General features: G+C 39.8%; 1 protein-coding gene across 9 annotated transcripts in view; it reads right to left on the bottom strand.

Moving 5' to 3' along the window:
* Nucleotides 1-24309, bottom strand: part of RUNX2 (RUNX family transcription factor 2) — a 325498-nt gene that overhangs the window by 237362 nt on the left and 63827 nt on the right. For 8 of the 9 annotated variants that reach the window (XM_033100697.1, XM_033100717.1, XM_033100743.1 and 5 more), the window contains exon 3: nucleotides 50-405. In XM_033100697.1, coding sequence (XP_032956588.1) covers nucleotides 50-405 — 356 coding nt within the window. Of the gene's footprint in view, nucleotides 1-49; nucleotides 545-24309 lie in introns of those variants that run through there. The other variant, XM_033100725.1, reaches the window with a different exon arrangement.

Here is a 24309-nt window from a genome sequence, read left to right as displayed (position 1 = left end):
AGGTCCCGCGGCGCCGGGCCGGGGGCGGGGGGCGGCCGCAGCTTCTTACCTTGAAGGCCACGGGCAGGGTCTTGTTGCAGCGCCAGTGCGAGGGCAGCACGGAGCACAGGAAGTTGGGGCTGTCGGTGCGGACGAGCTCGGCCGGGTGGTCAGCGATGATCTCCACCATGGTGCGGTTGTCGTGCGGCGGCCGCAACCGGGGTACCGCGGCCGCTGCTGCCGCCGCCGCCGCCGCCGCTGCCGCCGCCGCCGCCTCCTGCTGTTGCTGCTGCTGCTGCTGCTGTTGCTGTTGCTGTTGCTGCTGTTGCTGCTGCTGCTGCGCAGCCACCACCGGGCTCACGTCGCTCATCTTGCCGGGCTGCAGGCTGCTGGAGGGGGGGCTGAAGCGCCGGCTGGTGCTCGGATCTACGGGAATACGCATCACAACAGCCACAAGTTAGCGAAGTGGCCGGGGGAGGGGGAGGAGGGTGGAAATGAGGGGCGAGGAGGAGGAAATTGGGGGGGTGGAGGCGAGACGGGGGAAAGGAGATGGAGGTGATGGGGCTGAGGAGGTGAGAAATCGAGTTCGTTGAAGCCGACTGCAGAGCCGAGTCTGATGGGGGCCAGCGGCGGCGATGCGGAGCAGTCGGGTTGGCGGGTGGGGGACCCGGGAGGTTCAGATCTTTGCCGGAGACTTTGGAACACCCGGGGTGGCAGCTGCGAACGGGTGCGGTGTTGTGTTTGGCCCGGGGAGGCGAGAGGGGGAGTGCTTCAGTTTGCAGCTTAGAGTGGGGTCCCTTGGGGCACCGCGTCCTGGGTGCGCTGGCGCCCCCTCCCAGTTCGAGTCCGCCGGTGGAGCTGAGTGAGTTCAGCAGTCCAGCCTCGGGACCCGCATAGCCGCGCGCTGCCAGCCACCGCCGCGCCGCGCCGCGCGCAGCTACCCAGCTGCAGGCGTCCGCCCCGCTGCCGCCGCCTCCTCCGCGGCGGCCGCCGCTCCCCCCGCGCCGGCCGCCGCTCCCCCCGCGCCGGCTGCACGCTCAGATTCCTCCCGCGGCGGCTGCCAGCCCGGCTCCCCGGCTCGGTTCTTTCCTTTCCCTTCTTCTCTTCTCGCCCTCTCACCACCACCTCCTTGCATCCACTCCCTCCTGCTATTTGCGAACCTCCCCTGACCCTCGCGCTTCGAGGTGCCAGGAGGTAAGTCGCGGGCAGCGGAGCTCAGGGCAACGGATCTCGAGCCTGCGAATCGCAGCCGCTGCCGCCGCCCGCCGGCCGCGAGAAGGAGCCCCCCGGACGCGGCGCGCAGCTTCCGAAGCCGCGAGAGGCGGCCGGGGTCTAGGGGGATCTCGCCTGGTCTCGTCCTCTTGCTTCTCCCCGCCTCCCCCAGGACAAGGAACCCGGTCTTGATCGGACGAGATTGAAGTTGAGACGCCAGAGAGCCGCCGGCTGATCTGACTGTCGTTATTTTTCGTTGTAACTTCAGCAGAGGAGGAAGGAAAATTCTTGAGCGTCCCTGCTGACTTCTCAGCACTCCGCACCCTTCCCCCACCCCACCCCCCACCTCTGCCGGAGCGGCTCCCAGGGGAAAAAAAGATTTGTAGGGTTTGGGTGGTTTTTTGTCTTAAGTGACACACACACACACACACATACACACACACACACACAAAGGGGGGACGCGTCAAAATAGTTTTTAGAAACTCAAGTGGGTGGCTGAACACTTTTTTCTTCTATATTCAAACTTGTTCCTAGAGAACAAGGATGAGGTGTTTTTTGTTTTTTGTTTTTAAGGACTGGGAAACTGTCATCTTGGTGATTAAAATAAGTTGCAAAAATCCTTGCCGAGGAAAAACCCCAGCAGTTTTCCATCAATTCAATCTTTTTAAGTCTATTCTGCATCTAAAACTAAGTCTAATGTCGTAACTTTCTTCCACCATTCTGGGGGGGAGGGGTGAGTAAAAATACAAAATAAAATATGCAAAATGCTTCAATGGCTATTTATTTATGTATTTATTTCCCAATGTGGGTTTAAAAAGCGACTTTGGATCCCCCAAAAAGTTGTGGTCTAGAGGATGAAGGAGCGCGGGGGAAAAGCGGCAGTTTTACCTAAAATGTGGTTTTTGGAGGCTAGGATTTCTAATGATTAGGTTTTTGTGGTTTATATAGACACGACTCTGGCTGAGGCGATCATTATGCTGATGAGAGTCAGAAGCACGTGGGTGTCTCCGACCAGCCTCAAACTCTGAGCCTTCAAAACAAATAAAACAATGTGCGGCGCCCGCAGAAGCCGGGAAATCCGCCTGAGGCTATTGCACCCCTAAGAAAGGGGCACAAGGCCGGTTCCCCTCCACGTTGTGTACTGCTACGTTCCTTGCTTACTGTCAAACTCCTTTAAACCTTCCCAAGCTTTAAAATGGGTTTGCAAAAAGAATCATCAGTTGTCAAGTCTCAAGGATTCCTAATAGGGTAGCTGACACAGTAATAAGTGATTTTATAAAATGAAAAATTAGAATGCCTCCACCTCGAGGTATTAAGGAAGATAGTTGAATCATCACTCATTTCCCTCCCTTATTTGAAACAATTCACGTGCCCATTAATTCGTGTTTTTATAGCTCAGCGCAAACGCCTCTCTCACCCTGATAGCGACCTGCCACGACCCTCCCCCTCGGTTTTTAAAGTATTGCTTCCACTCGCAAAGCGGGCGCTGGAGGTCTGCGCCTTTGAGGGGCCTGGAAGAGCTTCGAAAGTGGGGAGTTGTGGGGGAGAGCACCTGGTGCGTGTCACAGACTCAGGAGCCTATTTCAAGCGCAAGATGAACTTGGAGGGCTGTAAGTGTGGCCTGGAGACCAGGATTACCCTCTATAAAGCGATGTGCCAGCGACAGAGGGGCTTCCAACCGCAGAAGCGGTGGAGGGGAGGGGTGTGGCTAGGTGTGCGCCCTCGCCGGGATAAGGATGGGGTTCAGAGGACACTTCTGTGTCCTTCCTCTTTGAGCTTTATTTTTCCATTCCCTTTCTCATTTATAGCTCCACGCCTCTCTTCCGTTTTTCCCTTTACCACTTTGCTCTCCACGTTCTCGCCTCTCCCTACAATGCTCCCCACAGACGCAAGCCTCCTCTCCGCGCCCCTCCAGCCTCCTAGGCTTTCCCACAGCCGCCTGCCATGCTCTTTGACTCCAAGAAGCATTCTGCGCCACCCATTGTGACACCCCCTCCCCAACCTACTCTTCGCCCTCGGACTGCTAGCCTGCGGGCCCGCGCGCCGAAGAGTGAGAAAACCCACTTATCCAGACGACCTTGATGCTCAGCGAGGTACTGAGCTATCTCCTGAGCGTGCGATTTTTAATTATCTTTTCGGTCACAGGGGAGAGCTCTAACCCTGGGCACCGCCGCGCTGCCTGCGCGCACCAAGGCAGAGTCTTACCAGAGCCGCAGGCGGCCGACCTGTGAAAGGAAGCCAGGCTTTCCCCTCAAAAAGAGTTATAGTTATAAAAATAATAATAACAACAACAATAATAACGAGAAGGCATCCATTACTCTCCTACCTTACACACCCATTCACATGCACTCACACACACACTCTCGAACATCCACACTCACAAATAGCACATACACAACTCACACACACTCATGGATTTTTTTTTTTTTTTATGTTTTTGGGTTTTATTTTGCCTTTTAGCGGGGCGGTTTTATTTTGGCCACGTTGTACCACTGTCTCACAAAGATCGCTAACTTGTTCTGTTTTGTTTGTAAAGGTGTGGTGGCTGCAAAGGAGGGGAGACGTATCAGGAAGTGGATTATTTCTGTGGTCAAAGGGAGATAGAAATTTAGTAACTACCATAGTAGGTGATATGTTACCCTCCCTGGGGTTGTCCTCGTCCTCCCAGGAAGTCCACAGAACAGGGAACTCCCAGAAAATTTGAAGACGCTAAATAACAGTCAATATTTCAAATATGGACGACCAAACAAGGCTGTTTTGAATAAGAAATTCTAGGCACTTTGAATTTAAGTAATCATCTTGGGGATTTTTTTCTCTTTCTTTCTCAATCGCTGTTTTGTTCTTTCTTTGTTTTACTTGGTGGATAGCAAAACATGCAGGCCTCAATGGTTGGGTACCTTGACTGTGGATTTTAATGGCAATTTAATCAATGGTGAATTATTTATTTTAATTAATCATATCCGGTAATTCAGCTTTATAGCCTTCCTTGGGCATCCTCTCTCCATTTCACATTTCACTGAAACTAATATAAGCAGCTCTTGGAAGTTTCTGGACTTGGATCCCTTAAAATATCCTACAGTTATTTATAATGTGGAAATGAAATTTTCCACTGAATACCCTAACAACATTTCAGGTATCTGGCACAGCAGATTTTCTGTCTCCTTTCAAAAATATCCTCTTGCTGAACATTCACACTCTCAACTGGAGCTGACTGAGCCTGGAAATGATGATGTTTTGGCTCAGAAGCATTATACTTAAAAGAAGAAAACATTTTTACAGACCCCTAAACCAAACCTCTCCTGGTAATAGTAGGCACATAGGAAAACCTTGAAATTTTACATGTGTGTATTTTGTGCTATAGTTTGAATGATCTCACTCAGGTTTAGGTTTTCTTCTACCCCAAAGTATTTGGAACGAATCAACCACTAGATTTCTCTGCAGAAATATGTATCTTTTCTGTTGTATGTTATGGGATAAAAAGACCATACAGTTTTCTGAAAATGTGGCTACTCTGGAAGATATAAGCATAATTTTCCCCTTCATGTCCTTTAACACTTAGTATAACTGTTTAGTGACGACACCTGGTCATTCTGACTTTCCAAAGAAAATGAGATGTGAAATGATCAAGTTATTTATCCAGTCAAAGAACTGAATCTCCCCAACTGGGAACAAAATCTATGCTTCTTTCAGATTTCATCTTCTAACTCTTATACATTATTTTATATATATTTTTTCTTGATGAAAGATGAAGAAGTCACTGTAAAATCTTAAAATTGTTTTCAATGGACCAGCTAATAAAGTGAATAACCTTTCAGATATACCATGGAAAACCATGGACATATTGATGATTCCTAAAGTTTTTAATGTGTCGTATGGGAAAACTGTATAAACAGAACCATCTTTAGAGGGTTTTCCTTTGGACTGTGATCAAGTGAAAGATACCTATCTCTTGAAGAAGTAGCACTGCCACTAGACCAGGAGTTGTCATACTACAGCCCATGGGCCAGATATGGCCTGATTCCTATTTTTGTCTGACTCACAAGTTAAGAAAGGGTTTTGCATTTTTAAATACTTGGGAAAAATGAAAAGAGGAATAATATTCATGATACATGCTAATGATGAAATTCAAATTTCAGTGTCCACAAATAAAGTTTTATTGGGCCACAGCTATATTCATTATTTATGTATTGTCTGTAGCTGCCTTCACCTAAAAAAGCATAATTGTGTAGTTGTGACAAAGATTGTATGTCCTGCAAAGCCTAAAACATTTGATATCTTGTTTTTTTCACAGAAATGTTTGCCAATTCCTGCCCTAAAGTGAAAGGGGTGCAGGACCCTGGCTGAGTGCGACAGCAGACAGCAGTAGATGTTAAAAGACACTAGAATAGAGTGTGCATGGTGTCCAGATTAGTTCTTTAACAATGAAAAATACATCATTTAATTCTTTCCTGTAGAAAATGTTACTCATTGAGACTAACATTTTTCACTTAATAATTTTGGATGTGCCAAAGCAGACAGAAAAGAATGAGGAGTTGGTGTTTTTCATGAGCTCCTTAAGGACAGTTAGTTGTCTTATACCGCTATATATGTCAGCATCTTCCATTGTCCTTCATAGTGGGAGAATATTAACTGCATAGATGAGACAAAAGTAAGAAACGTCCATGTAGTCTGAACATGAAAAAATACAGGTAAGACTTTAATAGGTTTATTCTATCTGTTTTACAGATGATAATGAAAGAAATATAAACAAGCTTACCAAGAATATTCTGGTATACAATATTTTCACAAACCCTATGTAAACTTTTAAGACAGCTTAAATAACTTAAGTGATCCCAAAGCTTTCTGACATGTTTTTCCATTTTAATTTTTATAGAGTTGAATACTGTCTGATTTGTTTTAAGCTCAATAAACTTTTCCCTTTGTCAATGGACCTATAATAATTTGCATGACGGTAATGAGAGATGAAATGTTTGTATTGGAGGGCTTAGCATTATAAAACCTTTCCTTGTTGTTCTAGTTAGCATTCCCATGGGCCATTTTCAGGCATTTATAAGAGAGCAGGCATTGTCATAAAGAGGCTGACACTTGACATGTGATCTTTCAGAACCACATTTATGGAGCACCTGTCAAATTGGCCTCCAGGAATGGCACTGACTAAAGTGACACATATTATGTTTGACTAAAATACCAACTTACTAAACGACACCCTATTTACCTGAAGAGACCAATGTTATTTCTTTAAAGGGTCTAATTAATTACCCAGGGGTCAGAGAAATAAAACTAATTTTCCCAAATCAGCCCTTTGGTATTTTGGTGTTGGTAATTGTCCTATGGTGGTAGCAGTAATCTTTGAGAAGTAGTGGAATATTATATGTAAAAGTTAACAAAGGTCTTTGATGAAATATGAAAATATCTAAAATCCTAAAATTATAGGTTTCCTATAGTAATTTAACCATTCTTTATGGATGTAAGTTGCATATTATATTCAAGGCCCCAAGGAAGGTGCTATCCAATTCTTATCCTACCGTCCAGGGTTCTAAAACTTCACTTAATACTTTGGGATGGTGGCCTGAACCATTTGTCCCCTTCTACACCCTGCCATTGGGGTGAGAAATGTAAACCATAATACTCTCAGTCCATCTAACAGAGTACAAATATCAGCAATTGCAGCATTTGGGCAGTGTGAGAAATTTGATTTACAAACTAGAGAAATAAGAAAAATAGAAGAGAAAAAAATTAAAATAGCAAGAGTTCAGTTTGGTCTTATTAGCTGCAGTCCTAGGGGATGTAGTTCCAGGGAACCATCCTAAGATTTTCCTCCTCTGCATTTCATACTCAGAGACTATTCCTCCATTGATTTTTCCCCCGGGCTTCCCTGAACTAAGTTTTTCTCACAGAAGGCACTTTCATCTTCCCATCTAGCCATGATCAAGTTCTAGAAGCAATGATTCTTTCCTCTTCTTTGATTTCAAATGAATTATCTTTTTGTTGGACGGGATCTGTTCTTCAGCCACATTCCTGAAAGTCACTATTTTTCTTCCAGAATATTTTTCTTCCCTAGGTGTGCCACTTATCAACTTATTGCCTCTCAGGTGCAGTTCATATTATTTATCTGCTCCGCAAAAATGGATCTGGGCCCTTTAAATAAATCTTTTTACCAGCTGGCATTGATATTTTGTCAGTAGAGGGCATTGGAGAAACATTGCCAGAGGGAAGGGTTTTACTTCCTGGTTCCCTTGTGCTCAAACAGCAGGTTTCTGCAGCCCAGCACACACACAGCTTTTCCAGCTGGTGGCTCCTGCAGCCCACACACAAGGAGCTTACCCACGGCCCAGCTCTGCAAACAGTGCCAGGCTCCTGCAGTGCACAGCTACCAGCAGCAGCTTCCCCCAGCACCCTCCCCCTTGGCTGTTTTGTAGCAGTGTGCCTTTAGTGAAACACCTACTTGTGAACAGCTTTCCCCAGCACCCTAGAGGGCAGACTTCCAGCAAGTTCCACCAGTGCAACTTCTCTGCCATCCAGGGAGCCAAGGTTATGCTCCACCAACAAAGTGTGGTTCTCAGCCCTGGGGGGAGAAGGGAAAAGACTCTTCCTTGGTTGCTCTATTTCAGCCCTCGGGGTAATGGATGCTCTTACTCCTGTAGTCTTTAGAGCTCTCGTTACTTCTTCCTAGCCAACTCTTTGTTAATCCAATCCCTTGTTACAGTCAATAATTCTTTATACTAAAATTTCTTTGTCCAAATTACTGTGTGGTCTCTTTTTCTCATTGTTCCCAGACTGATAATGCTAGGATTTCAATTTTCTGGCTGCTAAGATGTTCTTATTCATATTGGTTTCCATTCTGGGTCACTTTATTTGGGACACTGTAAGATAAGCATTTCCAACATTACAGCACATCTATTAAATGATTTATCTCTACCTGATAGGTATGATAAATATGAGGTGTGATCAAACAATAAAATCCCCCTCAAAGTACACCCCTTAGCTTTAAACACACTTATCCCATCATTCTTGCCACTTTCTGAAACAGTTCTGGAAGTCGTCTTTCATGAGTAAGAGGTCTTTAGTTGCACTGTTGTGGCTGCCTTGATGTCCTCAATCGATTCAAAACGTTTACCTTTCATAGTCATTTTGACTTTGGGAAAGAGCTAAAAGTCTCACGGTGCCAGATCTGATGAATAAGGTGGATGAGGACACACCTTAATATTTTTATTTTACAGAAATTGCCATAACAGAAGTGACTGTGACACGGAGCATTGTCATGATGGAGGATGATTTACCGCACACTTTAAAACACACCTTCTCTCAACCATAGCTCACACCCAACTGACTGCACTGAACAAGCTGAAACTTGTCACACACTGTTACTAAGGTTGGATGCGCCACTGCCGGTATTGAAGATCCCTGCCTTTCTGTTGGATGGCACTCGGCAGCAGCATTCACCGTATTTTGAGATCACAATAGAAAGGCTCCGTGTCACACATCGCATCTGGCATACGGCAATTTCTGTCCAATGAAAACATTACGATGTGTCCTCATCCACCTTATTCACCAGATATGGCTCGGTGTGACTTCTGGCTCTTCCCCAAAGTCAAAATGATTCAGGACATGGAGGTAGCCATGACAGCAAAACTAAAGACACTAACAAAAGAGGATTTCCAGAACTGCTTCAGAAAGTGGTAAGAATGAGGGGATAAATGTGTTTGAAGCGAGAGGGGGCATTTTGAAGGGGATTAATGGCAATGTGTCTTTTACTGTAATACATTTTTTTATTTAAACATTCATCGTATTATTTGATCACACCTCATAATACCGTATTTTGCTGTGTATAATGTACACTTTTTTGCCCCAATTTGTGACGGAAAAATTAGGATGCACATTATACATGGGTTGTACTAATTCCATATCTATATAAATGTTTTTAATTCTTTTATTTTTGCTTATGACCTAAAAGTGTAATTCTAGAAATCAATAACGATATTCATATACAAAATAAAACCCTGAAATACAATCTTCAGTTTTGTGGAACTTACGATTAACTTGCAATGATGAAGAGTTCTTGGCCTTCTATGATGTGTAAATATCGTAAATTTGTTACCGGTACATAAAATTTCTTGTACTATAATATGTTACAAAATAAATGCTAAAATTTCTTTTTAATACAGAAAAACCAGTACTTAAATGTAAACAAATAAAAATTTGAATTAAAAAACTAAAATGAAAGATTTTTTCCCCCTGAAAGTTAGGGCCAAAAACGTGGTTGCACATTATACAGGGGAGTGCATTATACGTGGCAAAATATGGTACTTAGAAGACACATATTCTTAACTGAAGAAGGTATGGACAGAGAGTAGAGGTAAAATTGGTCAATATTTCCTCCCCAGAGTCCTTTTGACACCTTCCATGAGAACTCATAGTCCACACTTCTGTTAAAACATACATAAATAAAATCACATGCAAGAATTCCAAAGCTGCTTCAAGGGTCTAGCTGATAAAAAGCAAGACTCAGGGAAAGTGGATAGATATCTTGCAGGATCAAAACAGCAAAATTATACCACCACCCAGGAAAGGAGGGGAGCAGGATTAGATGTTGCTCCCTTCAAGTATGCCTTATTGTACTTGAAGTCAGAGACTAGGCAATGCTATGACTCTGTAGTAAAATAAACCAGAAAATATGAGATTAAACAAAATAAGTAGACTTAGCACTGCTACTTTTCTCCCCACTTTTAATATGCTGTATACACCTGAATCTCCATGAGAATACAGTTTCCTAAATTTATTTAAGTATTGCTTGTGAGCAGATTTAAAGGTCTTTGAAGTATTTTTAGAAAATACTGAGATAATCAAAGTGGGAAAAAAAATTTTGTTGGAACATTAAAGGGGCCATCCTGTCTGGAAGGGAATGTTTTAATGTAGTGGGGAAACAAAGTTGGCCAGACTGCTTATAGCTAAGTCACAGAGAATCTTGGTACTATGATTGCTACCTTTGTACACAGGAACAAGAGGGAGCATGTTCAGGCTGCTTTTAGAATCCATGCTATTGGGCCCTGTCCTGCTATTCCAGTCCATTACCCTCCTTGGTCTGAACAGGAGAGTTGAATGGAAGCCTCTCTGAGCAGAGCCCACTCACGTAGTAGAGTGAGACAAAAGAATCTCACAAGTGCAGGGTTGGACCTTATCTTTATTTAAACTTTTGATACATTGTTCATCATGGATCTTTTGATCTAAAATTTGACTTTTAAGAATATTGCATTATAACATTATCTTGAATAATGGGATTCTTGGAACCCCCTTTAAATTTTGCACCCAAGGCCAATGCCTCAATTTTTTTCATCCTAATCCTGGCCCAGCCCTAGCTCTGTGGATATAGAGAACTTGCAGAGTGATTCCCGACTTTTCTGCTTTGTCATCACCTTTCGTTTTTTTCATATATTACTAAATGTAAATACAAATTGCAATAATTTCACATTCTCCCACAAAAGAACACATAACTTTCAGTACCTAACTGAGGTTTCGATATCAGATGTAACAGAAGAGTTTGACATTCAGTAACGTATAAGGGTAACTGTGTGTGTGTGTGTGTGTGTGTGTGTGTGTGTGTGTTTACCTGGTTATCACTGCTTGGCAACAAAACTACAGATCATCTGCTTCTTATTATGTAATCTTAAAAAAGTGAAGATGTGCCTTCTTTGGTGTTTAACTCCATTTTAGATCTTAACTTTTATTTAAATAAATATGCTGCAAACACAATACATTTAGAGCCTGTTATCTTTCATTTTTGTTAAGTATATCTTTGGTGTTAAATTAATTAAATTCTTTTAATAAATTAAATGGATTCCATCATCAAATCTTTACAAGAGTTTTATAAAAGACAGTCCCTATTGGTGCCACTGTGAAAGTAAACTTACACCCAAGTGGAAAAAAATTAACATATAAAAAAAGGAGAAAAATAAAGCTTTTACTTGGCCAGTGTTCTTTCCTCTGTCAATACAGTTCTTTTTTCTGTTAATTCACATCTTTGCCCAAAGAATATATTTATTTCTATTTCCTAAGTAAAACCTCTAACTTTCCATAGTTTTTGATGACCAGGCTTGAGACTCAGCCATGCCATGTTGATTTTAGGCATTCTGAAACAGGATTTCTCACACGCCTCAAAATCTAACTCCTTACTTGATTGTTCCTAGCAAGCCTTAGTTAGGATTTTGACCTCGACATTTAAATCAGATTTATATGTACATGGCTAATCAACAAATCTGAATCCCTACTGGGTGACCCTATTCTCATTATTTTCAAGTAAGAAAGAAATTGATGAACTATTCCAGATCTTCATCAATTCACTTAGTTTAAAGCTTATTCCTCTCCATAATTGCTGAAAATGTGGGTTGTATCTAGTATTTTCATTGAAAGAGTCTTTCTTCTGTTTTTAACTTACTTCACTTCTGTTTACCCTTATTGAAGGGTATTATTATGGTATGCCTATAACGCTAAATATGGAGACTAGTTGAGGTGTTACAATTTACTATATATTGTCATAGTTATTATTTTTTCTCCATCTTAGTTAATAGTACCACTGTATACAGGATTGTGAGTTCCATACTGGTAAGGACTATGATTATCTGGTTTACAAATAATCTGAAACCACACCACTGAAGAGGTGTAGGAAATACCATTCCTACTATATTCCATGTGTACACGATGTGAATAGTATCCCCTGGGATAGTGTGATGTGGTAGCCCTAGACAGCCCCATAGGTAGCATAAGCCCTACTATGTGCTATGTGATGGATATATATTAGTTGATTGAATGAATGAATATTCCCACTTAGGTAGAAACTTGGGTGTTATGATAAATTAAACTTCTCCATCATTTTCCACTTCTAGTCTATCACCTAATTCTATTAATGTTACTTCCTGAATATCATTCATGTCTATTTTCTTTCCATCTCCACTATCACTGCCTTAGTTCAGGCTTCTATCATCTTGAATCTCAACTGCAGGAGAATTCTAACTTGTCTCCCTGCCTCCATTCATGATCATCTCAACCCCAATCCCTCCTCCACGTCATCATCGGAGTTCTCTTTTTAGGATATAATTTCAGTCATGTTATTGCATTGCCTAAAACTCTTTAGTGGTTCCATATTATCTAGCATACAGGATAAGCCCCTTCACGGTCTGGCTTTTTCAAGGTATCATCACAGAACCACAAGCGTTAAAAGGTGAAACCTAAATTTGAAAATAAACATGAAAAACCTCAACCCACACATCTCCTAATTTCCCTTGTCCCAAACTCAGCCACATTTTGTCTCTCTTATTCATCAGTGCTTTTGGAATTTCCATTTACTTCCATTACTGTACTCATCACCTGACTTCTCTGTTCACATAAATGTCTCCCCAATAGAATGTAAGTTCCTTGAGGACAGGGATTCCTCAAAGTTTTATTCATCTTTAATCCTTAGCACTCAGCATAATGTCTAGAATACAATAAGTGCTCACAAATATTTGTTAAAATGAATAAAATATTTTAAAATATTTGTTAAAATGAATAAACCCACTTAAAATTCTATTTAGGCCTGAATTTTCTGTCCTTTAAAATATAACTTCCGTGTTCTTAAATTTTATGGTTCTGTCTGAAATTATCAAATATTGATGAGGATGTGGAGTGATGGAAACTTTGTTGCATTTTATTGAAAATGTGAATTGGGGAAAAAGACTTGGGATAATAGTTTAGCATTATCTTATAAAGCCGAAGCTGCATATGTTCTCTGACTTAGCAATTCCACACCGAAGTAACTACTCTAGTTATGAAACACATGGAGAATGACAATATTTTGGATGTCATACTGGAGTAAAGAAATGAGTGGCTCTAGCTACCTGAGCCCATGCTTTGTCCTTGAGTGTTCAGGGATCGATATCTCAGCACCTGTGCTGTAGTGGTGGTCTTCAAAACCAGTGTAATGTGGTTTACTGTATTATTTAAGAATATTCATTCTGCTTTAGAAAATAAGTGAAACAAATAAGGCAGATAAGTGAAACTAAATATAGAAGCAAGTAGCTTGTGAGACATGTCTGACATAAAGGAAGTAGAGGATATGTGTGCTTAAAACAATTGGAAGGTATAGAAGGACCAAGCACATCAAATATTCATAATGCACTAAATATACCTGAGGCAATCAATATTCCTAAGATCTTAAATTGGCATCCCATTGATGACATTTTGGCCCTTGTGTCCTCTGCCCTATAAACTCTAGCTGCTCATCAATCTAATTTGCAAGCTACAACTGTGTCCAGGTGTACCATAAGCAAGTGTGTATTGGTTCTAGACCCCTGTCTTCTGGAGAGTTCTCTTGCATAAACATCAACTCTAGCTTATAACCACACCAATGAGGAAAGGTTAATGCATCAGAGAAAGAGATGAGATTTATGAACTTTGCATAATTCAGAATTTAGGTAGTAGAAGCCTTCCACCCTGCTTGCACCTTATCCTGGGTGTGTTAGTCAGCACCATCTGTATCCCCTTGCTTCTCCCTCTGTTTTCAATTAATTCAATAAATTGTTCCAATATATGGTGATGGAAGGAGAACTGACACTGGGGGTGAACACACAATGTGATACATAGATGATGTAATACAGAATTGTACACTTGAAACCTACATAACTTTACTGACCATTGTTAGCCCAATAAACTTTGATTAAATAATAAAAATAATAATAAATTATATGATGTGAGCATCTTAATCTGATCTGTAAGCCTTTTGTTTGGTGACAACTAGCTTGCCTTAGTTTTCTTAGAGGCTGCCATTGCATCAATATAATTTCTCACAGAATGTTGGGTTACATGTACCCCTAACAGGACGTGAAAACTTTCCAGGAGCACAGATAGTTTTAAGAATTAATTTCCAAATCCTTAACGTCATATATACTCCTTCCAAAAAGTGATCTGCCTGGGAACTTGCCTGTGCTTCTCATTTTTCTCTCCTTACATTTCCCTTTTCCCATTTCACAAAAGAAAAGATACCTCCTGGCTATCTTTCCTTCTTATTGTGCATTGCCTCAGGGCATTAAAAATAGTGGGGGGTAGGAGAGCACACAGAAGGCAGAAGCATGGTGGGACCACCTGAGGATCTGGGCACCACAGAGGGAAGGGTTATTTAGTATAATATGGAGCCACAAATGTAATATAGCAACTGCTTGTGACATTATCTGAGGTTGAGTGAGAAGGGAAGAAATTCTCTGGCTTGCCCCTTCCATCTGTCCTCTAATCTTCCACTAGTGCCTCCATTGGCTAACCCAACCTGGGAGCTAGTTGGTGAGGAAGGCTGAGAAAACTAATTCCCTGAAATACACAGCAGAACAGGGTAAGAGGAGACAGACAAGTAACCAGTGTAGATGTGAACCTAAAACTGAGTAAGCAGTGTGCAGAAGAATGAAGTTAGGTCCTTATCTCACGATGTACACAAAAAGTAACTCAAAATGAATCGAAGTTCTAAATGTAAAAGCTAAAACTATAAATCTCTTAGAAGAAAAAAATAGGGATAATTTTTGTCACTGTGGATTATAGTGGTTTCTTAGATATGGTACCTAAAAGACAAGCAACTAAAAAAAAAAAAAACTAGATAAATTGGACTTTATCAAAATTAATAACTTTTCTGCTTCAAAGAACACTATTAAGAAAATAAAACTCACAAAATCAGAGCAACTATTTGTAAATCATATATCTGATAAGAATCTAAGATTCAAAATATACAAAGAACTCTTATAACTCAACAACAACCAAAAAAAAGGGCAAACAACCCAATTTAAAAATAGGCAAAGAATCTGAATAGACATTTCTCCAAAGAAGAAATGCAAATGGCCAATAAACATATGAAAAGATGCTCAATATCTTTAGTGATTAGAGAAATGCTAATCAAAAACATGAGATACTATTTCATACTAGGATAGCTATAACAAAAAAAGATGGGCAATAAAAAGTGTTGGAGAACACATGGAGAGACTGGAACATTGCTAGTGGGAATATAAATATTGTAGCCACTGTGGAAAACAGCTTGTCAGTTTCTTAAAAAGTTAAACAGAAAATTACCATAAAATACAGTAATCACACCCAAGAGAAAACAGATGTTCACACAAAAAAACCTGTACAGAGATATTCATAGTAGCATTGTTCATAACATCCAAAATATGGAAACCACTCAAATGTCTATCAACTGGTGAATGGACAAATAAATGTGGTATATCCATTCAATGGGATATTATTCAGTTATTAAAAAGGAATGAAGTACTGATACATGCTGCAACACTGATGAACATTGAAAACATTACACTAAGTGAAAGAAGCCAGACACAAAAGACCACATATATATTGTATGCTTCCATTTACATGAAATGTTGAGAATAGAGACAGAAAGTAGATTATTGGTTCCAGGGGACTAGTGGGGAGGGAGTAAAGGGGAGTGACAGCTAACAGATATGGGATTTCTCTACAGGATAATGAAAATGTTCCGGAATTAGATAGTGGTAATCATTGCACAACCTTGCGAATAAACTGAAAAACCACTGAATTGTCCCCTTTAAAAGAGTGAATTTTATGGTGTTGAAATTATATCCCAATTTTTAAAAATTAAATTTAAAAAAAATGAATGAGTGGGCCCACTGTTTTTCAGAGTTCTATCGGGAGAAAGGAGCTATAGCACTTCCGTTGGAAAATTATTCCCCAGAGGAATCTGGACATATGTGCTCTAGGAAAATATATGAATATTCACAGCAGCACTGGAAAACATCAGCAGTAAAAGGATAAATACGTTTTGGAATATTAGGCCACAGAACACCATCAACAGTGAAAATGAATGGGCAATAGCTACACACAATATCATGGATGAATCTCAAGAACCTAATATTGCGTTAAAACAACAAATTGCTTGAGTATAAAGACATGTAGGCGAATGATCACAGCAATGTTTTTCGTAACAACCAGAAAAGAAACTAGTCACCCAACATCAACAGGAGAATGAATGGATAAATAAATTGTGATATATTGACACAATGGAACACTATGAGGAAAGAGAATGGAGTGCATCTAATGGAACAATAAAGATGAATCTCATTTAAAAAATGTTAAATGAGGAAGACACAAGTGAAAGAGTGCCTGTTGAATGATTCTCTTCACATAAAATACAAAACCAGGCCAAACTAATCTACAAGGTTAGAGGGATCGTGGTTACCGCAGACAGAAAGTAGGTGGCCGACGGGGGCTTCTGGGAGGCCGATAACGCTCTGGTTCTCTCTCTATCTCAGTGCATGTTAAGTAGATGTATTCACGTGTGGAAACTCATCAAGCAGCACACTTATGATGTGTACAGTTCTCTGTATTTAATGTATCAAATAGAAGTTCAAAAAGAAAACGAGGCGCTAAAGAATTAGTGAAGTATGAAACCATTTATATGGAATTCAATACCACACAAAATTAAATAAAGACATTGGAAAAACTGATATTTGGTAAAGTTATTTTGAAAAATCAAGGGAAAGATAAACTCCAAATTCAAGCTTTGGTTACCTCTGAAGTGGATCAGAGACCAGATCAGGGTTTTACACGTATCAATAATGTTTTATTTCACATGCAGTGTGGTAGGTATACAAGTATTCACTGTATCGCTATTCTTTACACTCAACAATATTTTATAAATACTTTTGATACTACTCAGTATTTAATAAAAGCTATTTTTAAAAACTCTATGGTTCTGAATACCAAAGTCGATAACTTAAAGCACATACACTTCCAAATGCTGGGTTGGGCTGGAGATTGGGTTAAAATTTTTATCATTATTTTTAATATCTTTAAATACTGTTAATCACTCTATCCGTAGAGTCAAGATATTGGAAAGCCAACGTTTCTAGTTAAATCCTATGTAAACCAGTAAGCAAAGACAAAATCAATCTATTCGTCAATTTCCAAGTATAAGCAGTTACTAATTCAGAAGAATTGTATTCCCAAATTTTGTTTGCAAAAGTATATTTAGGGGTTGGGAACATTTTCCCACAAAATGATGTTATAAATATTTGTCAAATTCCCATCGAGCCCAGGAAGGCCTATTCAACTTGTAATATAACTAAATATAATACTAAGAGTCTTATACTCTTCAATCAGTTCTGTGGAAAATGAGGCCCAATTTCTACCTGAAAAGTGAGGATGCCAGAACATACCAGCTACTATCTTATCTCCAGCCTGCCAATCAGTGATCCTTCTACTGTAGTATCTAGAATGAGAGATTTCCACCCCAGTTAGTTTCCCTCATTGTGAAGGGAACCCACCAAGGCAGCAGAGGATGTGTGCTCCGCAGCACAGCAGAGGAGTTGTAGGACATGTTGCAAAAGTCGAGCATGGTTATATTATGAACTTCCTTGAAAGCTTCCCAAAATAGTTGAAAATGTATGAGCTAGGTAGAGAGATGACTTAATAAAAATTGAGCTGTCAGTTATTGACTTTGGTGCAAAAGTAATTGCAGTTTTTGCAGTTAAATAATTACAATCTAATACTATGTACTAAGGATTTTTTTCTAAGTTGTTTACATACATAAACTCATATATTCCTTACAACAACTTCATGAAGTAGGTAATTTAATACCCTCATTTTCAGATGAAGAAACTGAGAGGCAGAGTAGTATTTCACCAAATGTCACACAACTAGTAAATGTGTGTAAAGCCACATGTGAACCCAGGCTACTGATTTGTAGTATCTATGGTGTAAATCCTCCTGATATGCGTGACCTTAAGCTACCAACATGATGTCACCAAACATTGGGTTGAAACGAAATATGCACAATTGGCTAGCAAACTGATATGGGCTGGCGCTAGTGCAAAATTGAACAAAGATTTACAAGTGCTTATTGTATACAAGAAGTACTGTGCTAAAACAAAAAATTCTTTAAGCTCCCATTTTAGCCCTTATGGTAGTGATAGTGTGAATGGAGAGACAATATTTACAGTCATAAAATATTGAATAAAACATATATTTGTAATTTTATAACAGGAATAACAGTTCACATTTATTTGCCAAATAATAGCAGTAAAAAAAATAGCAATGGCCTCTATGAACAAGAAAGGTTTCATGGAGAATTAATAAGTCATTGCAGAGTTTACATGGGTGGAGAGGAAAGCATTCTAAACAGGGGGTTAGAACATAAAGTGCTCTTTAAGTGAATTAAGGTTCTTTGAAACCAGCTCATGTCACAAAATCAGACCAAAGAAAAATTGTAGAACCTCTCTCAATGGAAATTTTTCCAGTGACCTGGATCAGTTTCGACATTGATCTGACAAGAGGCAGGAGAATGAACCAGATGACGTTTTAAAATCTTTTCCAAGCTTGCTAGTTCTTACAGTGATAACTCATTAGCCTTCCTGATCTTATGTCTCTATCTCTGCCTTTCCAGAAATGCATTAATGAAGAGAGCATTGAAATTCAATCTTTCAGAATGCTATGTTCTATTTCTGGAATGCTGCAAATCTTCCTCTGGCTAAAAACTGAATTTCACATCCATTTTTGTTTAACTGTGAGTGATGGATCAGGTTGGTCTGTTATGTTGATGTCTAGTGTGTTGCTGACAGCCAGCCTCAGAACTATAAATTCTGTTGAATTGCATGGATATTAAAAAAAAAGGGCGGGTTAGTAAGTATCAACTGATAATACCACCAAAAAGAAGGGATACGCTATTAGAGGAAGGGGAGCAGAACGCAGTTTTCACACAGGCGGTTCCCTAACCAGGGAGAAAGAGGAGAACCACCACTGAAGGGCACAGAGGAAGGAGTAGTGGAGAGGCAGGGACTGGGGATGGAGACATCTTAGAGGAGGAGACAGTTTCAAGAAGGCGGGTCCTTTGTACACTTGGCAGTTCCTTGTGCCTGGGACACTTTTCTCCAGAATATCTACTCTCCCATCCTTTCAAATGTCATCTTCTCAGTAAGGTCTTCCCAGACCATGCATTTGAAACAGCAATTCGCCCCCTCCCCCTATGTCCCTTTCTCTTTTTTTATTTATCTCCATTTCTTTAATAATTTATGATTTGGTATGTATTTATCTGTTTATTTGATTATAGTCTGTCTTCCCTCTTGCCCCAGCTCACACATACAGTGTATTAGAATGGCAGCCATGAGAGCTTCTCCGTTTTCTTTCCTGCTAATCCTCAGCACCTAGAACAGCGATTTACACTCAGTAGGCACTCAATAAACCGTAGTTTGAATACAAATAAATGAAGAAGGGGTGATCAAATGTAGCAGAGATGCTCTAGTTCCTAGAATAGCCGACGTCTGCAACACTAGTGAGCTAGGTTAAGCATACCTCTACTGATTATAAAGAAAATCAAAGTGATTAAATGTGGAAGAAGATAGCTTAAGCCCACTGCCAACCGCTGAAGAAAAACAAAAGCAATCCTTAAAGCCTATTTTTGTGTTGATGAAACAGCTAATGCAATGAACTTGGGCCTTACTATGAGGTTGATGTGATTATATCCTTGTGTTTTATAATTCTAAGAAGAAAAATGTCCTGTGAATGTGGGTTACTTTTTAAAATTGCATATGCCTGCCAAAATGTTTTGCAGACATTGTGGTAAAGGTATTTTTTTTTAAAAAATCTACTTTTATGCCTTTCTAAAAAAGGACTATTAAATAGATATTTCAGTATTGATTGTTATATCCAAGATTTTTAAAACATGCTTTATATAACTGAGTATTATCTTTTGGCATTTTATAAGAAACTCTGTAAAATACCTAAAATATTCAGTGAGAAATATATAAAATATTATATATTTATTTAACCAACTTGGGTGAAACCATTTCAGGGTTCTTTAAAATCTATTGTATTCTTCTGCTTAAATATTGGTTTCAAATGACTTGCTCTGGAAGACTTCCTGATATTGACTGGTCTTTCATAATTCAGCTTGTGGTGTAATGATTTTTGTAATTCCAAGCTCAGTAAGAGGCAATTTGCAAAATTTTCCAGTTGCTAAGGGAAAAATTATTTTGCAATTCCCATTTATATTACCTTCAGCTAAGGAAGTAGATAAGTTAAAAGAGGATGAGGGATCAATCCATATCCTCTTGAATTGTTTTCAAGAAAGTGAAGTGATAAACTTTTAAATGGGTAAAGACGATTTGTGGAGAGCTAGAAGAATATGCACAGTGGACTATGTACTGTTATGTACACTCTACGAGCATATTAACCAACATCTCCCACCCCTTACATTATCTAATTTATTCCTCATGGTGTAACAGATGTGGAATGGGACATTTCTTGATGCTCCAGAAGTAACTACTATAATACAATGCAAGGCACTAGGACCCAAAGCTGAAGACAAAGAGAAATTGGATATTCATATCACTATTGTTTGGATTGATAAGGACATAGGAGTTCTGTTTGTGCCAAGTGGACATTACAGAAAATAACAGTATTGGAACTATCTGGACAGTAGCTCATTTAAGAGGACTGTCACTGGGGGGGTTGAACTGGGAATGGGGGAGAAGGGAGGCCTTTGGAAGAGGCTGAGTTTCCCCATTAGGTAAATGTACTGGTTTTTGAATGCCTGTGGCTCATTAGCCAGATAAGCAAGGACCCCCAACACTCAGTCACATAAACAGGTTTTGCCCTCTTTTCATTATCCAATTGATCAACTACTGGTTATAATTTTTAAAAACCCATATTATCCAATTTAGCTCTCAAGGCAATTCTGTGAGGTAGGCATATATTTAAAATCATACGTCTTTTTCAGATTAGGAAACTTGGAAATGGACTCAGAGAAGTTTGTAGAGTGAGTACAAGGTCACACAGTTAGTGAGAAATCCAGGACTTATACCAACTTTTTTTGGCTTCATATGCCCTCATGTATGCATTCATTATCTCTTATGGACAAGGCACTATTAATTTCATTAAAGAATATGTGTGTGTGTGTGTGTGTGTGTGTGTATATATATATATGTGTGTGTGTATATATATATATATATATATATATATATATATATATATATATATATGAATATATATGAATGATAGTTCTTGTTCTTAAATAATTCTTAAGGAGTTCTTTTTAGCAGATGATCTGAAGCATTTTGGGTGAGAAGATAATAAAGGGAGTAGATAATACCACAAAGAAAGGTAAACTGCTTTCCATTAGAAATGAACAGAAATGTTGGCAGGGTGGTTTCCCTACTGTGGAGACAATCCAGAAGCAGAGAGAATAGGATGGATGGCTGAATGACTTGGCAGAGAGACGGAAGGGATGTTTTCCATTTTCCCCAATATTTTATTATGAAAAATTTCAAACAACCAGAAAAGTTGAAAGAATTTTTACAGTGAACACTCATTTACTTACCTAGATTCTACATTAATAATATTGTATTACACTTGCTTTTCACATATCTGTACATCTATCATCCTATGCTCCAGTGATTCATCTTTCTTAAAAAAATGAATTCCAAAAAAAGTTGTAGACATTAGTACAGCTGCAGGCATTTTAAAAAACAGGGATGCATTGTATTCGATTTTAAGTTGTTTGTGTTGCCGCGCTGTAATGCTTCATTTCTCCTTACCTTCAGTAAAGCTCACTATACACAAAGAATCCTTGTGAGAATGGTGTTTTTAAATAATAGAAATCAAGGAAAGTGTCTTGAGTTCCGGCTGTAAATAGATGCAGAAATTGAGATGAAAGGATATACAAGACAGAGGGAAGAAGCCAAATTTAGCGGAATCAGGGAGTCAGATACTAGAGGTGACCACAAGACTATAAACTCCCTGGAATTTGGAGAAGTCTTCGGGAGAGCATCAGATATGCACAAGGTGAGAGTAGGGATTTGAGCTCATTTTATCTAAATCCTTCAAGGGCCAGGCAAACACCAGTTGACAGGCAGATTATCACCTCTTTCTCAGCTACCATTTACTAGAACTAGAAGTGTTCTACCACTGGAGACAACATCTGTCCTGGGAAGGAGGGGGAAAGGAAGAGAGGAAAGAAAACCTTGCCTTATACCCTAGGATCCAGCTACTGCCAACCGTGCTCCCCTTTCCTCCATCCTTCTTCCATAATTTTCTTTCCCTCTTTACCCCTCCCTCCTGCCTCCCTCACTGTCTCTGTCTCTCTCTCTCCTTTTCCCTCTCTATTTCTCTCACTTTTTCCTTCCTTTCTTTGAAGAGTTAAAGAAAGAGAGAAATGGGGAGACAGAGAGGAGAAAGAAAAGAGAAATAGGAGGACGAGAAAGGGAAAAGAGAAAACGAAGTCACTTTGGGATCCAGACAGTTCTCTCTGCCTCCAATGCTGATCTCGCTCAATTTCTGCTCCTAATTTAGACTATTAGCATAGACAGAGACAAAGAGAGGAAGAAACAAACTGTGTGTGTGTGGGGGGGGAGGGGGAGCAGAAAAATGGAAGAGAAGAGGAGGAAAAACTCATGTAGGGTATATCACTAATTTTTCTAAGCATCATTCCTACCCACATAATCCCCCATTTAGTTCCAGAAACTCATATCACAGTCCCTAATTAGAAATTTCTTTACAGTTTGTTTTTGTAAACAAAAGCTTCAGACACCTCTTCTGGAAGAGGAGACAGCTCATGAGAGTCACACAAAGAGATTGGATTAACTATAAACTCGTTGTTTATTTGTTCTGTGACTTGAGAAAATTATACAACCACCTTGAGTTTCAATTTCCTTGTGTCTAAAATGGGGCCAATAATACCTACTATCTTAGGTTGTTGTGAGGATTAGAAATAAGGTGCATTAGAGCACACACCACATAACAAGCATTCAAAAGATAGCTATTAATGATATAAGGAGAAAAGCCCTAAGTTGGAACTCTAAATGACTGCTGGTGTGAAAGTTAGAGGAGCTCTTTTGAGGCACTGCCTGATTTCAAGATAAAGATTTAAGATGAGTTAGGGGGAAACATGGTTTATATAAGCCTTGGGATGGTGCTAGAATGTGATAAATTAGTAATTGTTAATATTTAAGGATTAGTAATAAATGTACCACATTGTATCTAGTTGCCAATCTCTTTAAAACCTTGCTCTTCACATATCATCTTTCGAATATTTGTAAGGTTGTTATGTATATTGGTTTCCAAAAACGTATACATATATAAACATATTTTAGGGGAAAGTTGAAGGGTAAAAAGCCCCTAACCTACCTCTCTGGTAATCAAACCAGTGGCTGAAGTCTGGCTGCTCAGACTCTAACAAGCACAGTGCTAAGGGCGGATGTTTACTAGCCCATATTGTGAGCAGGCACTGTGCTAAGAGCTTTACGTGGATAGCCTCATCTACTCCCCTACAGCTCTCTGCAGCAAGCATAGATACTAGGTGAGGAATCTGGGGCCTAATAAAAGAGGCTAATAACCTTCCCAAGTGCACACAGTTAGAAGTAGCGAAGCCCGGCAATCTGACGCGACAGCTTGCATCCCAACTACTACATTGCTATATTGCCATGTGTCCCAAAGCCAAGGAGGCAGCTCATTAGAACCCCTGGCAAAGTTCTAAAAAGAAAACGAACTTCACAGGGTCTGCATTTGCAAACTTGAGTGCAAACCATTTAATAAGCATCCATTAAACCCACCAAATGTTTTGGGCACAATGCTAGGTAGGTTCAATGTCAGACGCAGGGAAGACCCAGGTGAGATAGGAACTTTGCCTTTGAAGACTTGAGCAGGTCAATTTTGATATTCGATTGTGTTGCTCTTAACTAGTGTCATACGTTTCAAGATAATTAATTGTACTAGAACTATATTTAATGTATCTATGCGATTCTGTAATAAAAATTAAATTGAATCTAAATAATGTATCTGTAATTCTTTAATTTTGGTTTTATTATATGACTAGAAAACATTTTGAATACACATTTCACCAAAGAAGGTATACCAGTGGGCTATGCCTTTCTTGAAATATTAATAAGTATCACAAGTCTGGTATCATTAGTAACCGGGGAACTGCAAATTTAAATCCAACATGAGAAACCATTTCGAACCTACTAAAATGCCTATAATCAGACAGACAATAACAAACGGTGGCAAGGGCATGGAGGGACCAGAAACCCCAAACATCCCTGGTAGGAATGCTAAATGGTGAGGCCACTTTGGAAAACAGTTTGCCCT

This window comes from Rhinolophus ferrumequinum, chromosome 3 (genome assembly GCF_004115265.2).
Source record: "Rhinolophus ferrumequinum isolate MPI-CBG mRhiFer1 chromosome 3, mRhiFer1_v1.p, whole genome shotgun sequence".
NCBI lineage: Eukaryota > Metazoa > Chordata > Mammalia > Chiroptera > Rhinolophidae > Rhinolophus > Rhinolophus ferrumequinum.
The sequence above is the reverse complement of the archived record's forward strand: the minus strand, read 5'-3'. Positions and strand labels throughout refer to the sequence as shown.